Genomic DNA, 13,564 nt, shown 5'->3' with positions numbered 1-13,564 from the left:
GCACGTGCCTGTGTGTGATAAATGCATATAACTGTACGTTCACACCGGAGGCGACAAAGTTGTTAGAGATCATTCGTTTTTATTAGGAGCTGGCAGCAAACGCGGCACTCTTCGCCGGTGTGGACATTAAGAAATGGTTTAAATTATTTTTTATTCTCCTTATTTATTTCCATTTATGTCAAATAATATAATAGTTTTAAGGTAAAAATAAAGATTTATGTTAGGCTTTCAGTTTTTTTTATTTCGTGAAATTTTCCAGTTGGCATTTGTAAAAACACCACCATCAACCATTGGGCTATTAGGCGTACTTGTCTTTTTATTTATTTATTTAGCCTATTTTAATAACTTGTTTTTAGGTTACATTTTTACATTTAGGGCCACCAGTAAAAATAAAATCAATATGCTAAATGTATTTTAGCTGTTAAAATAGGCCTACAATTTATTTTCTGGTGTTTAATTTTGCACGAGGAAATAGCAGTATAGCCTAAATTATATATTTTGTAAATATTATCATTCAGCCTGCCTGCAGCGCATGTGAGAGGTTGATCCGGGGCAAATCCACATCACGCATCATATACCTATTTCATTTATCATTGTAAACTTGACTTCGCAGGCCGATCATCTTAACCTCAAAAGGCATTTTTTGAGTGTCCTAACTTGAGACTGCTGCTGGGACGTTTTTTTCCACAACTGTAACAGTGCGCTTTAGAGATATCAAAATGAAAGCAAATGTTCTAAAAGGTTCTGCGTTTTATCAATTTTATTTGTAGTTTTAATGATCTTAATAATAATAATGAGTTATAATGTTAATTATAGTGTAGCCTACTGTGGGACTGTGCAGTATCTAAACATGTTTATTAGGCTACTCTAATATTAATCCCGAACTGGAAAAGGAATGTAAAAATGACTGGCAGCTGCGTCTCTGCTAAAGTTAATTTAACAGCAAATTTCTTTAGGGTTTTTTTCCCCCTGTAGAGCTCAAGAGAGTTGTATTATAATAATAATAATAATAATAATTATTATTATTATATTAATAATTAGTTAACCAAAACATGTAATGAATTAGGCCACTATATAGTGCAGTTTTCTCCTGTTTGAGTTTAGAGTGTGCCTCTGTGTGCGTGTTTATGTGGGCTCACGCTGACTTTACGTGGGGACCAGATCTCTGGACTATTGCTCTAATTTCACAATTTTCAAAAATTAAGTGTTAATAATTAACGACAGAGAAAATTTTTAGTTATCAGTAAACTAATTACTTATGAAAACTGAGGGGGCACAAATTCTTTCAGAGGGGGGAATTCCCCTGTAACGCTGGGCCTGCGCAGTGACTACATTAATGCAACAGCCTTTTTTTAGTTTATATGTTTTCCCTTTTGGCTGAAAACTGAAAATGTCATTGAACATTTGGTGCATCGGTGCATCCCTGTATGTTTTTACTGTATTAGAAGATTTGCTTTCGCATGGCATCTTCTTGATATGTCAGTAACAACCAAAGTCTTCCAGGCCTCAGTTACTATGGCTCACACTTTTTAATCAGAAAAAAAGTCGTCTTATATGAACTGTTTACTGGAAGCTTCTTTGTGGTGCCAAATTTATTCTTTTTTAAGCATTGCTGTAAAAATTAGATGTTTTTAATTGTTATATTAGTGTATAGTGCATATGTAGTTATTGAGTCAAACACTAGTTTGACTTATGCATTCTTCATGTTATTAAATGTGATTATTTACAGTAGTGAAAATCTCGTTTAAAACAGCAAAACATGAAGCCACCATTATCCCACACTCTCTCTCACTGTGTGTGCATGTGTGTGTGCGTGCGTGTGTGTTTAAGAGGGAGTCACTGATGACGTTCATGTGTCTTAAAGGACCCTGAGTGTAAGTTTGAGACATTTTCTCAGAGTCTGGTGCTTTGCGCCTGTTATTTAAGAGCTCTGACGTCGTGATGAACATACAGATGATCAGTTCCACGAGAAAATGCATCGCAGCGAGGAGCTTGGATCTTTAGTCTGTTACGCCGACGCGGAATGAGGTGTAATTCGTCCAAAATGTGACACGGCACCAGCGCAAGGGGCTCACGGTTGGACAGCCGAGGTGTCATCGATCTGACCTGATATGATCGCTGATAAATAACGCTGCGAGATGGATCTCCTCTCCGTTTCTTTTCCGTGACGCGCTGGGGAGTCAGGCGGAACTGAGCAGCGCGAGCACCGGCCCATGTACCGGGGGAACGGCAGCGTGACAGCGGCCCGGGAGCGGCAGCGGAGGTCTTGAGATTCGTTCCTCCGGGTTTTACGCAGCGAGGCGCGGGGAACGATGGGCTGCGCTCCCAGCATTCACGTCTCGCAGAGCGGGGTGATCTACTGCCGCGACTCGGATGAGTCCAACTCGCCGCACCAGACCACTACTATCTCGCAGGGCACCGCGACCACCCTGCACGGCCTCTTCATTAAGACCGACGCGGCGGATACCATCCCCTCCGTGATCGCGTACCAGACCAGGCACACACGGACCAACTCCCACCGGGAGCGGAGAGAGAACAGCGGCGGACAGATGTGCACAGAGGCCGAGACCCAGACCAGCTGCACCAGCGTCAAGGTACGGGGAGTTAGTGAATGAATGAATGAATGAATGGCAATATGGTGGGAATGGGTTTTTAGCGCCTTTTTCTCACACTATTTCCACCATATTGTCATTCGTTCAGTGTTTTGGACTCCTCTCTGTGTGTGTAATGCGTGTTGTGAATCGTCAGCAGGATTCAGTCTGACTGCTTCCATATGCTGAATGATTACAGCTTTTGACATCTTTTATTTTTTATTGAGTTTTTGAAGAGAATGAGTTTTCTTCATTCAGAAACTTCAAACGGATGGTTCAACATCTGTCCTTTATTTCAGAAATTATCTTTTTCTGAGATAACCAAGTCATCCATTCAAGTCAAATATTTTAGTTCATTATGATGAACACTGATGGCTGGCTGCTGTTTATAAAATTAACCTCAGAGTGCATAATGAAGAGTTTAGATGCAAAAAAAACAACGTGCCGTCAGGAATTTCAATCAAAAATGAGCATTTTTCTTAGCCTCCTTTGTTGAGTTATTTCACTTTGAAGACCATGTAAAGGACTTATTCTTTGCCAAAAAAGTAAAATTACTGAACCTGATAAAAATGATGTTTAGAAGAAACCCCCTTTGATTTTAAAAAAAATATTTGCCAAGTTATGTTTAACATAGCAAGGACATTTTTACAGTATATCTGATAATATTTTTTTCTTCTAGAGAAAGTCTTTTTTTTTCTGCTAGAATAAAATCAGTTTTAAATTTATGAACCATTTTAGGGTCAAAATTATTAGCCCCTTTAAGCAATTTTTTTTGGACTGTCTCCAGAACAAAACGTCATTATAACTTGTTTAATTACCCTAACCTGTCTAGTTAACCTAATTAACCTAGTTAAACCTTTAAATGTCTCTTAAAGCTGTATAGATGTGTCTTGAAAATAATCTAGTCAAATATTATTTACTGTCATCATGGCAAAGATAAAATAAATCAGTTATTAGAAATGAGTTAGTAAAACTATTGTTTAGAAAGGTGTTGAACAAATCTGCTCTCCCTTAAAGAGAAATTGGGGGAAAAAATAAACGGGTTTAATAATTCAGGGGGGCTAATAATTCTCACTTCAAATGTATACAAGAAATTGTAATGTTTAGCTTTTTTTTTTTTTAATTTTAACAGGGCACCCATCGAATGTAAATCCATATGAGTATCAAGCAATTTCACTCAAATGTTAACCTTGCCATGAAAAATATAAAGTTTTCAGCAAAGTAGCGAAACTAGTTTTTAAGTGTTTTGTGTTGGCTTGAATGTTACAGTACTGTAAAAATACACAAAAATGTCTCTGTCAATGTTTTCAAACAATTGTATTTGATTTAGAAAAGCCACACAAGTGCCAATTAGATCTGTCCCGATATCTATTTTTTGTTGTACGATATACTGCATCGAAATATATTGCAATACATGATATTATTGTTATTTTAAGACCACTTCATGCCACTCATTATATAATGCCAGAATGACAATATAATATCGCAATTCAATCACACTCTTCCAAAGAACACATCATATTTTATTATTAAGAATATTAAATTTAATTCTTATAATTTTAACAATTTAATACTGAGGCATTGAAATCAGAGTGTGAAAACGCATATCCTAAATAAATAATAATAAATGTTAACAAAAAAGTGCAAGGTAAAAAAGTAACAGGCTGTGATATCTGCTAGCAGATCTATTTTTAGTTGTCTGACACCCATATGAAAATATACTAAAGCAATGTATAGTAAATACTATAGTGTTTATTTTTTAAGCATACTGACACCGACACCTAGAGATGTTGCACAATCAGCTAAAATGTTACTAGAATTGTTTTGCATGTATGGGCGATATATATTGCATCAGCAAAAATGATTGAGGTCATATCTATGTGTTGTGCGACAAGTCGATATATCGAATATAGTGGCAGACCTAGTGCCAATTTCACATCTGTCACATCCATAACGAAGAGATGTCACATCCATAACCAACCTTTTCCCTTATAAATGCAAAAAACTCTAATAAAATCGAATCAATCAGTTTTGTTCTATAGTGAGTCAACTCTCATCCTCTCGATCAGGATTATTTGTTTGGGGTTGTGCAGTTTAATTCACAGAATTTCTACAAAGTATGTCGTACACTGTAAACTTGCATACTTTTTAGGTTACATTGATAAGGCATGTTTATTTTTTTCATTTATAATATAAAAAATGCTTACAGATTGATATTTTTCTGAATATCCCGTAACTCTGTGGTTAGTTGTTTTGGAAAATGTAAATGGATGTTTCAATTTAATGCTAACATATAATTTCTATGTGAATTCATGCTTCAAATTTTTACTGCAAATGTCACATGTAACATTGTGACATATGTATACAAACATATATATACAAATAGAGCAATTCCAATGTTCCATCCAACCTACAGTGTCCCATATTTTTGCTTTGCTACGGTCACATTTAAATTCATGCAGATGGTTGACATTTCTATCTGAAGCATTGTATAGTGCATTCATTGTATAATACATTTAATCAATTCATGTATTCCATGAGAATCAAACCCATGGCCTTGGCATTGCTTTAACATCATGCTGTACCCATGGCGTGCATGAAATGAATATAGGCCAAAGATGAGACGTCCTATTTTGTTGTCCACATCCAATTTAATTTCAGAAAGTGATTTTACATGCGTATTAAGTATTAGTAAAGTGTCTTGTGCTTGAAAACATGAGTGAAATTAGCTGTCATTGCCATTCAGTGTGACAGATGTATTTACTGTATGTCAAATGAAACTGTGTGTTTATTCTAACCTGTAGACCGTAATGATTAAACTTCTTGCTAAGAAAACTTTTAATATTGATAAACATTTTGAAAAATATACTGTCTAATCATCCATAAATATAATTTTGTACAACAGAACAGCATACAAATGCTGGCAACTTATCGTTCAGTTTTTGTACTGTAATTTACCTACACTCACCGGCCACTTTATTAGGTACACCTGTCCAATTGTTTGTTAACTCAAATTTCTAATCAGCTTATCCCATGGCAGCAACTCATTTAAGCATGTAGACATGGTCGAGAAGATCTGCTGCAGTTCAAACGGAGCATCAGAATGAGGAAGAAAGGTGATTTGAGTGACTGAACGTGGCATGGTTGTTGGTTCCAGAAGGGCTAGTCTGAGTATTTCAGTAACTGCTGATCTACTAAGATTTTCAAGCACAACCATCTCTTGGTGAGCGGCAGTTCTGTGAGTGCAAATGCCTTGTTGATGGCAGAGGTCAGAGGAGAATGGCCAGACTGGTTCGAGCTGATAGATAAGCAACAGTAACTCTAATAAGCACTCGTTACAACCGAGGTCTGCAGAAGAGCAACTGTGAATGCACATGTCCAGTCTTCAGGCAGATGGGCTACAGCAGCAGAAGACAACACCGTGTGCCACTCCTGTCATCTAAGAACAGGAAGCCGAGACTACAATTTACACAGGCTCACCAAAATTGCACAACAGATGATTGGTAAAACATTGCCTGGTCTGATGGTTCTCGATTTCTGCTCCGACATTTGGATGGTAGGGTCAAAATATGGTATAATAAACAGCATGAAAGCATGGATCCATCCTGCCTTGTAGCAAGGGTTCAGGTTGGTGGTGGTGGTGTAATGGTATAAGGGATATTTTCTTGGCACACTTTGGGACCATTAGTACCAATTGAACATTGTGTCAATGCCACAGCCTACCTGAGTATTGTTGCTGACCATGTCCATCCCTTTATGACCACAGTGTATCCATCTTCTGAAGGCTACTTCCAGCAGGATAACATGCCATGTCATAAAGCGAGAATCATCTTAGACTGGTTTGTTGAATATGACAATGAGTTCACTGTACTCAAATGGCCTCCACAGTCACCAGAACTCAATCCAAATAAGCACCTTTGGGATGTGGTGGAACGAGAGATTTGCATAATGGATGTGCAGCCGACAAATCTGCAGCAACTGCGTGATGCTATCATGTCAATATGGAGCAACATCTCTGAGGAGTATTTCCAGTAGCTTGTTGAATCTGTCATGAAGGATTAAGGCAGTTCTGAAGGCACAAGTGGGTCTAACCCAGTGCTAGTAAAATGTACCTAATAAAGTGGCCAGTAAGTGTATATTGTCTTATAAAAGTCACTTTGTTAAACTTTTTAAAATCAAAAGGTAACGGGGCATAGAGTAAGGTCCCATAATGCACTTTAAAATCCTAAATGAAAGGAAAACGAAAACGTGTTAATCACAAAATACAGGAAACTGTTAATCTGAATTTTGTATAATTTAGGTGATCTTTTGAATGTCAAATAATGTTCATTATTTTATTTACTGATTTTATGCATCTTTTAATGATGTATTGTCACTTATTATCTCTGTAGTAGTTTTATGTAATGTGCAAATAAATGAGCAAATTACCAAACATGACCTGTGCATGTCTAATACCAATTATTTAGCCCATCGCTGAACTTGGTTTAAGGTTCATGTTTGTTTTTGTACATTTCTGTCAACATTTTATATGCTAGACATTTTTATCACTGATTTGGGTCACCATTTGATGATTGAAGTCAAATCTGGGTCATGATGCAAAGTTTGCAAACCCGGTAGATAACCCCTGCATTTTACTGTACAAATACACAGAGCAGTGATGAAAAATGGCTTTTCAAATATCAAAACAACAAATGTCTAGTAGTGGCTTTCTTTTTTGTCCTTTTTTTTTGTTTCCAACTCATTTTTTTAGGAATAAACAAAAACATGCATTTTTTATTTTTGCATAAAGTCAGTGGTAACAATAGTTTATTTATCAAATAAATATTTTTTTGAACTAGGCTCATTTGATGAAATATTAAAAGACTCAGGAACTCATTGTGCAGCTTCAAAATACACATTAACTGTCGTTTTAAATTCAGACCACTAGGGTTTAATCATTTAAAGTATAATAAGATTCAGCACATTCACTTATTCTTTTCTCAATAAGTTAAAGAAGTTAAATATATATCTGTTGAGTTGTATGCTGATTATTATTTTACCCAATTTATAGGTGACTTTCATTAAAATTATTTGAAATGAAAAAGTTGAGACTTTTTAATTACTTTTTCATTTATTATGTCTTGCATATTTGTCATAATTTTTGTAAATGTAAATTTATTCATACACCAAACATGGGACAAAGTAACGTGGGAAGTAATAAATCAATTTTCTTGAAGCCCTTACAACATTTGTTTTCCAGGCTATAACAGCACATTTTGCATGCATGCCTTGATGGAGCTGCCAAATATCAGCTGATTTTGGGACCATGTCCCACAGATAGCTCCAAATTTCAGTGTTAAGTTCAGAAAGTAAATTATTGTAGCTTTTTTCCTTATTACAAGCCATGTTTCTCTTTTCATGCGTCACACTGATGGTCAGTCTACAGGTTATTTAGTGCAATAACACATCCTTGAGTTTAAAATGTCTGAGTTTTTCAGTTTAAATGACAAGAGATCCTGTGGGGATGAAAGTAACCCTTATTTATGTCCCACTGCTAATATTTATTTTTCGCTTCCACATTAGAGTTTGCAGTGTTTTGATTAATATGTTTCATAAAATTAATGCATTTTGCCAATAATAATAAAAAAATATTCACAAATTGTTGAAAACTTTTTCATTCTTGGATCACCTTTGAAACATTTGTTGAATCTAAAATTTAAAATGAATATGGCGTTTACAGTTAACATTAACAGGGTCGTAGTCAGATATATTTAAAATGAACAAGATTAAGCCAGTTAATCTAGCAAATATCAAGTATATCTGTCTGCGGACTGCAAGATAGGGCCGTAATATGAAGGGGCGTAACTTGTAAGTTAGATAGGCTTGCAGTTATCGAGATCCCTTTGGACCATGTGAGATGTCACAAGTTCACAACGAGATGTTGTTGGCAAGATGGCGAAAATACTTGGCAGAGAACATTTACAGCAAATGTTTTCATGAGTTTTCTCGAAATTTATCCACATCCTATTAATTTGATATATTGTTATAATCATTAATTTAGCAACTCCACCATACAACTCGCTGACTTCTTCATCCATTTTGTTATGACAGTTAGCATACTTGGCATCACCCCCTGTGGCAAATAACAGTACAATTGTGAGCGCGTCAAGTATAATAGCCTCCGAAGCCTTCAGCTGTACGTTTATAACTGTGATGTTTTAGTGTTGGGGAAGTTAATACCTGGTTGATTTTAGGTTTGTGGTAGGTATAGACGTTAAAAAACTGTGATGGTTGGGTTAAGGGTTGGGGAAGATGTAGACATTAATAACTGTGATGGTTGGGTTTAGAGTTGGGGAAGATGTAGACATTAATAACTGTGATGGTTGGGTTTAGGTTTGGGGAAGGTGTAGACGTTAATAACTGTGATGGTTGGGTTTAGGTTTGGGGAAGGTGTAGACATTAATAACTGTTATGGTTGGGTTTAGGTTTGGGGAAGGTGTAGACGTTAATAACTGTGATGGTTGGGTTTAGAGTTGGGGAAGATGTAGACATTAATAACTGTGATGGTTGGGTTTAGAGTTGGGAAAGATGTAGACATTAATAACTGTTATGGTTGGGTTTAGGTTTGGGGAAGGTGTAGACATTAATAACTGTTATGGTTGGGTTTAGGGTTGGGGAAGATGTAGACATTAATAACTGTTATGGTTGGGTTTAGGGTTGGGGAAGATGTAGACATTAATAACTGTTATGGTTGGGTTTAGGGTTGGGGAAGATGTAGACATTAATAACTGTGATGGTTGGGTTTAGGGTTGGGGAAGATGTAGACATTAATAACTGTGATGGTTGGGTTTAGGGTTGGGGAAGATGTAGACATTAATAACTGTTATGGTTGGGTTTAGGGTTGGGAAAGATGTAGACATTAATAACTGTGATGGTTGGGTTTAGGGTTGGGGAAGATGTAGACATTAATAACTGTTATGGTTGGGTTTAGGTTTGGGGAAGGTGTAGACATTAATAACTGTTATGGTTGGGTTTAGGTTTGGGGAAGGTGTAGACATTAATAACTGTTATGGTTGGGTTTAGGGTTGGGGAAGGTGTAGACATTAATAACTGTTATGGTTGGGTTTAGGGTTGGGGAAGGTGTAGACATTAATAACTGTTATGGTTGGGTTTAGGGTTGGGGAAGGTGTAGACATTAATAACTGTGATGGTTGGGTTTAGGGTTGGGGAAGATGTAGACATTAATAACTGTTATGGTTGGGTTTAGGGTTGGGGAAGATGTAGACATTAATAACTGTTATGGTTGGGTTTAGGGTTGGGGAAGATGTAGACATTAATAACTGTGATGGTTGGGTTTAGGTTTGGGGAAGGTGTAGACATTAATAACTGTTATGGTTGGGTTTAGGGTTGGGGAAGGTGTAGACATTAATAACTGTTATGGTTGGGTTTAGGGTTGGGGAAGGTGTAGACATTAATAACTGTTATGGTTGGGTTTAGGGTTGGGGAAGGTGTAGACATTAATAACTGTTATGGTTGGGTTTAGGTTTGGGGAAGGTGTAGACATTAATAACTGTGATGGTTGGGTTTAGGTTTGGGGAAGGTGTAGACGTTAATAACTGTGATGGTTGGGTTTAGAGTTGGGGAAGATGTAGACATTAATAACTGTTATGGTTGGGTTTAGGGTTGGGGAAGATGTAGACATTAATAACTGTGATGGTTGGGTTTAGGGTTGGGGAAGATGTAGACATTAATAACTGTTATGGTTGGGTTTAGGGTTGGGGAAGATGTAGACATTAATAACTGTTATGGTTGGGTTTAGGGTTGGGGAAGGTGTAGACATTAATAACTGTGATGGTTGGGTTTAGGTTTGGGGAAGGTGTAGACATTAATAACTGTTATGGTTGGGTTTAGGGTTGGGGAAGGTGTAGACATTAATAACTGTTATGGTTGGGTTTAGGGTTGGGGAAGGTGTAGACATTAATAACTGTTATGGTTGGGTTTAGGGTTGGGGAAGGTGTAGACATTAATAACTGTTATGGTTGGGTTTAGGGTTGGGGAAGGTGTAGACATTAATAACTGTTATGGTTGGGTTTAGGTTTGGGGAAGGTGTAGACATTAATAACTGTGATGGTTGGGTTTAGGTTTGGGGAAGGTGTAGACGTTAATAACTGTGATGGTTGGGTTTAGAGTTGGGGAAGATGTAGACATTAATAACTGTGATGGTTGGGTTTAGAGTTGGGGAAGATGTAGACATTAATAACTGATGGTTGGGGAAGGTGTAGACCTTAATAACTTTGATGGTTGGGTTTAGGGTTGTGGTAGATTTAGACATTAATAACTGTGATGGTTGGGTTTAAGTTTGGGGAAGGTGTAGACCTTAATGATGATGGTTGGGTTAAGGGTTGGAGTAGATGTAGGCATTCGTAATAATGATGGTTGGGTTAGGGTTAGGATGTAGGTGTACATGTTATTAACTGATGTACAGCACCATCTTGCCGACAACATAGTTTTGACATGTGGGTCTCCATAACTTCAACTTACAACTCTAACATACTGCGACTTACACCCCTTCATGTTACCCACCTGTCCTGTGGTCTGTAGACAGACCCTTCTCACAAATGTTGTGTTACTTTTGACCCACCTGTGTGTTACTTCGTTGTTTAACTTTTGTTTAAAGTGAAATAAGTATTGCAGTTGTTCTACACTGATACAAAGTAACATCTAATTTTGATAGTTATCACAGCAAAATATATTTCTGCTGAAGACATTGTTTTAAAAATAAGCTTTTATAAAAAAAAATGTACTTTCATCCCTGCTCTCCCCTATAATATTTAAAAAAGAAAAAAAGAAAAAACGACTACATTCAGAAATGAGTTTCATTAAAAAATTAAAAAAAAAAAAGCTTTCACACAATACCTTCATGTTGTCCCAACACAAAATAATTAAGTTAACTTAAAATTTATTTTCAAATTTAAATTGATTGAACATAAAACAATTAAGTTTATCCCCAAAAAAATCAAGAACTGTGTTGACTCAGCTCATTATAAATAAGTAGTTTGAACAAGCAGCAAAAATATTTTGTTTGAGTGAATGAAGTCAGTAATGTGACATTGAAATAAAATCTCACCATTGCTGTGTTTAAACCTCCATAATAAACAAACACCTACAATTTATTTGCACTTCAGTCTATTTACTATAAATGGAATTGAAGAGTACTCTGAAAGAACCATGTTCCCTTTATTTTTATCATCATGCTTCATAGTGCATTGAGATTTATAATTGTACCCATTTTGTCTCTGATATCTTTCTGCTTACATTCTGGAGATGATATTAAAAGACTGTTAACTGGAATGCCGTAATTCCTGCCATGTTTACAATGAAAATCACTCTTATCTACATTTAACAGTCAGAGACATTTTTGTCAAGCACAGGTGAGAGCTTTCTTCCTAGACATGTAATAAACACTTTTTAGTTAGTTTAGTTAAGGAATGATTACTTTTTTTTTTTTCAGTATGAGGGCTTTATTTGGACCCATTTGACCCTTTGGTACACAATGGAATTTTTGTTATGCAACACAAATCAAATACTAAAGTCATTTTAAAAACCCAACAAGGACCATTTATAGATCTGTTCATGGATTTATATAATGGCTTTAGCGGGCACTTTGTTTGCATGTTGCTCATCTGTCAGTATAAAAGGAGACATAGTGATTTTTTTTTTTCGGTACGATCTCCAGTGCTTGGGCCAAGAAACTCAATGATGCCATTGAAGTGTGTGCGACTCTCGATCACTCAAAACACACTCTCATTGTGTTCGCAGCGATGGAGCAGATATCCATTTTGAGTTGAATGTGCGTGCTGGATTATTCTGTGTGTGTCTCTGCATCTTTGGGAGAGATAGAGGCCTTGTGTTAAAGAAAGGCGATTTTGTGTTTCTTTGTATGCATTTGTGTGTGTTCAGGCCACAGAGTTTGTTTACCCCTCTGGCTGTGAGCTCTCAGGGTGTGAACTATCACATGCAAAAAGGCTGATGAATCTTGGAGCAGATACACACAAACACACACAAGGTTAGAGGGAGGCATTATGGGTAGAGCTGCCCTTAGATATGTAGCAGGGCATCGGCGGTCGCAATGTCGCCCAATGAAAAGTACAATCTGATTGGCCACCGGAGGTCAGGAACATTTAGATAACAGCCTGAAATCTCTGAAATTCATGCTACAGCTTCTGTCCCTCAAGCTACAGTCTTCTGTTTATGGGGATTCTTTGCATTTGGTGGCCTCATTCATGTATGATATTCTGATTGGATGTCGGTTTCTTTATGTTTTTAGCTATAGATCAAGAATTAAACATATGGCATCCAAGTCTGATTTTGATAGTGGTATTCTGTGATATTGTTAACAAAAGCTATATAAATGCATTATAATGAACAATAAAGTATTCATGCATGCACTGAATATAGTTCAGATGTTCTAAAGTCATTTTTATAGTTTTATGTAGGGCTGCATGATTAAATGAAGGTGATTTTCAAGCCGATTTTGTCAGTAATACCGGTTAATCAGCTGTAAATATTCAGCATCTGCTTTCTGATGGAGCAGAATGTACACAGCAAAATCTTCTGAGTAAAAGTTGCTCAGTTTAGATGGTATTTGGTCCTTTTCAAAATTAGGTTAAAGTTACTCAAGTTAATAAGACAATATAAGGATTAATTAGGTGATGATTAAGCACTGATGATGCACCCCTGTTAATAAGCAGAAACACAGAAGAGAAACAAAACTAAAACTGACTTCAGTCACAGCCTAAGATGAAATCAGCTGTAATTTAATACATTAACCCCCAGTTTCACAAACAAGGTTTAAAGCTAGTCAAGATTATTGTATCTTTGAGCTGTCTGAACTCAAAATAACCTGCTTTTTCTAAGACCATTTTTATAAATGTGGCTTAAATAGCCTAATTTAACTTGATCCTCGAGGGCCGGTGTCCCTGCAGAGTTTTGTT

The 13,564-nt window shown here is 36.6% G+C and overlaps 2 protein-coding genes across 6 annotated transcripts in view; one reads left to right on the top strand and one right to left on the bottom strand.

Annotated features, from left to right (window-relative positions):
• ap3b1a (adaptor related protein complex 3 subunit beta 1a) overlaps nt 1-13,564 on the bottom strand; it is a 762,544-nt gene that overhangs the window by 312,952 nt on the left and 436,028 nt on the right. The gene's annotated exons all lie outside the window — the stretch shown is intronic.
• The window catches only part of pde8b (phosphodiesterase 8B), a 104,818-nt gene that overhangs the window by 7,758 nt on the left and 83,496 nt on the right, over nt 1-13,564 (top strand). For 2 of the 4 annotated variants that reach the window (XR_015519918.1, XM_087300596.1), the window contains exon 1: nt 1,856-2,594. The exons of the other annotated variants lie outside the window; for them this stretch is intronic. Coding sequence is in view for 1 of the 2 variants with exons in the window: in XM_087300596.1 (XP_087156722.1) it covers nt 2,313-2,594 (282 nt within the window). In the remaining variant the exon portion in view is untranslated. Of the gene's footprint in view, nt 1-1,855; nt 2,595-13,564 lie in introns of those variants that run through there. 4 annotated transcript variants of the gene reach the window in all.

The sequence above is a fragment of the Danio rerio genome, chromosome 21, assembly GCF_052040795.2.
Source record: "Danio rerio strain M-AB ecotype USA chromosome 21, GRCz13ab, whole genome shotgun sequence".
NCBI classification, from domain to species: Eukaryota; Metazoa; Chordata; class Actinopteri; order Cypriniformes; family Danionidae; genus Danio; species Danio rerio.
This window is presented reverse-complemented; position numbering and strand designations above follow the sequence as displayed.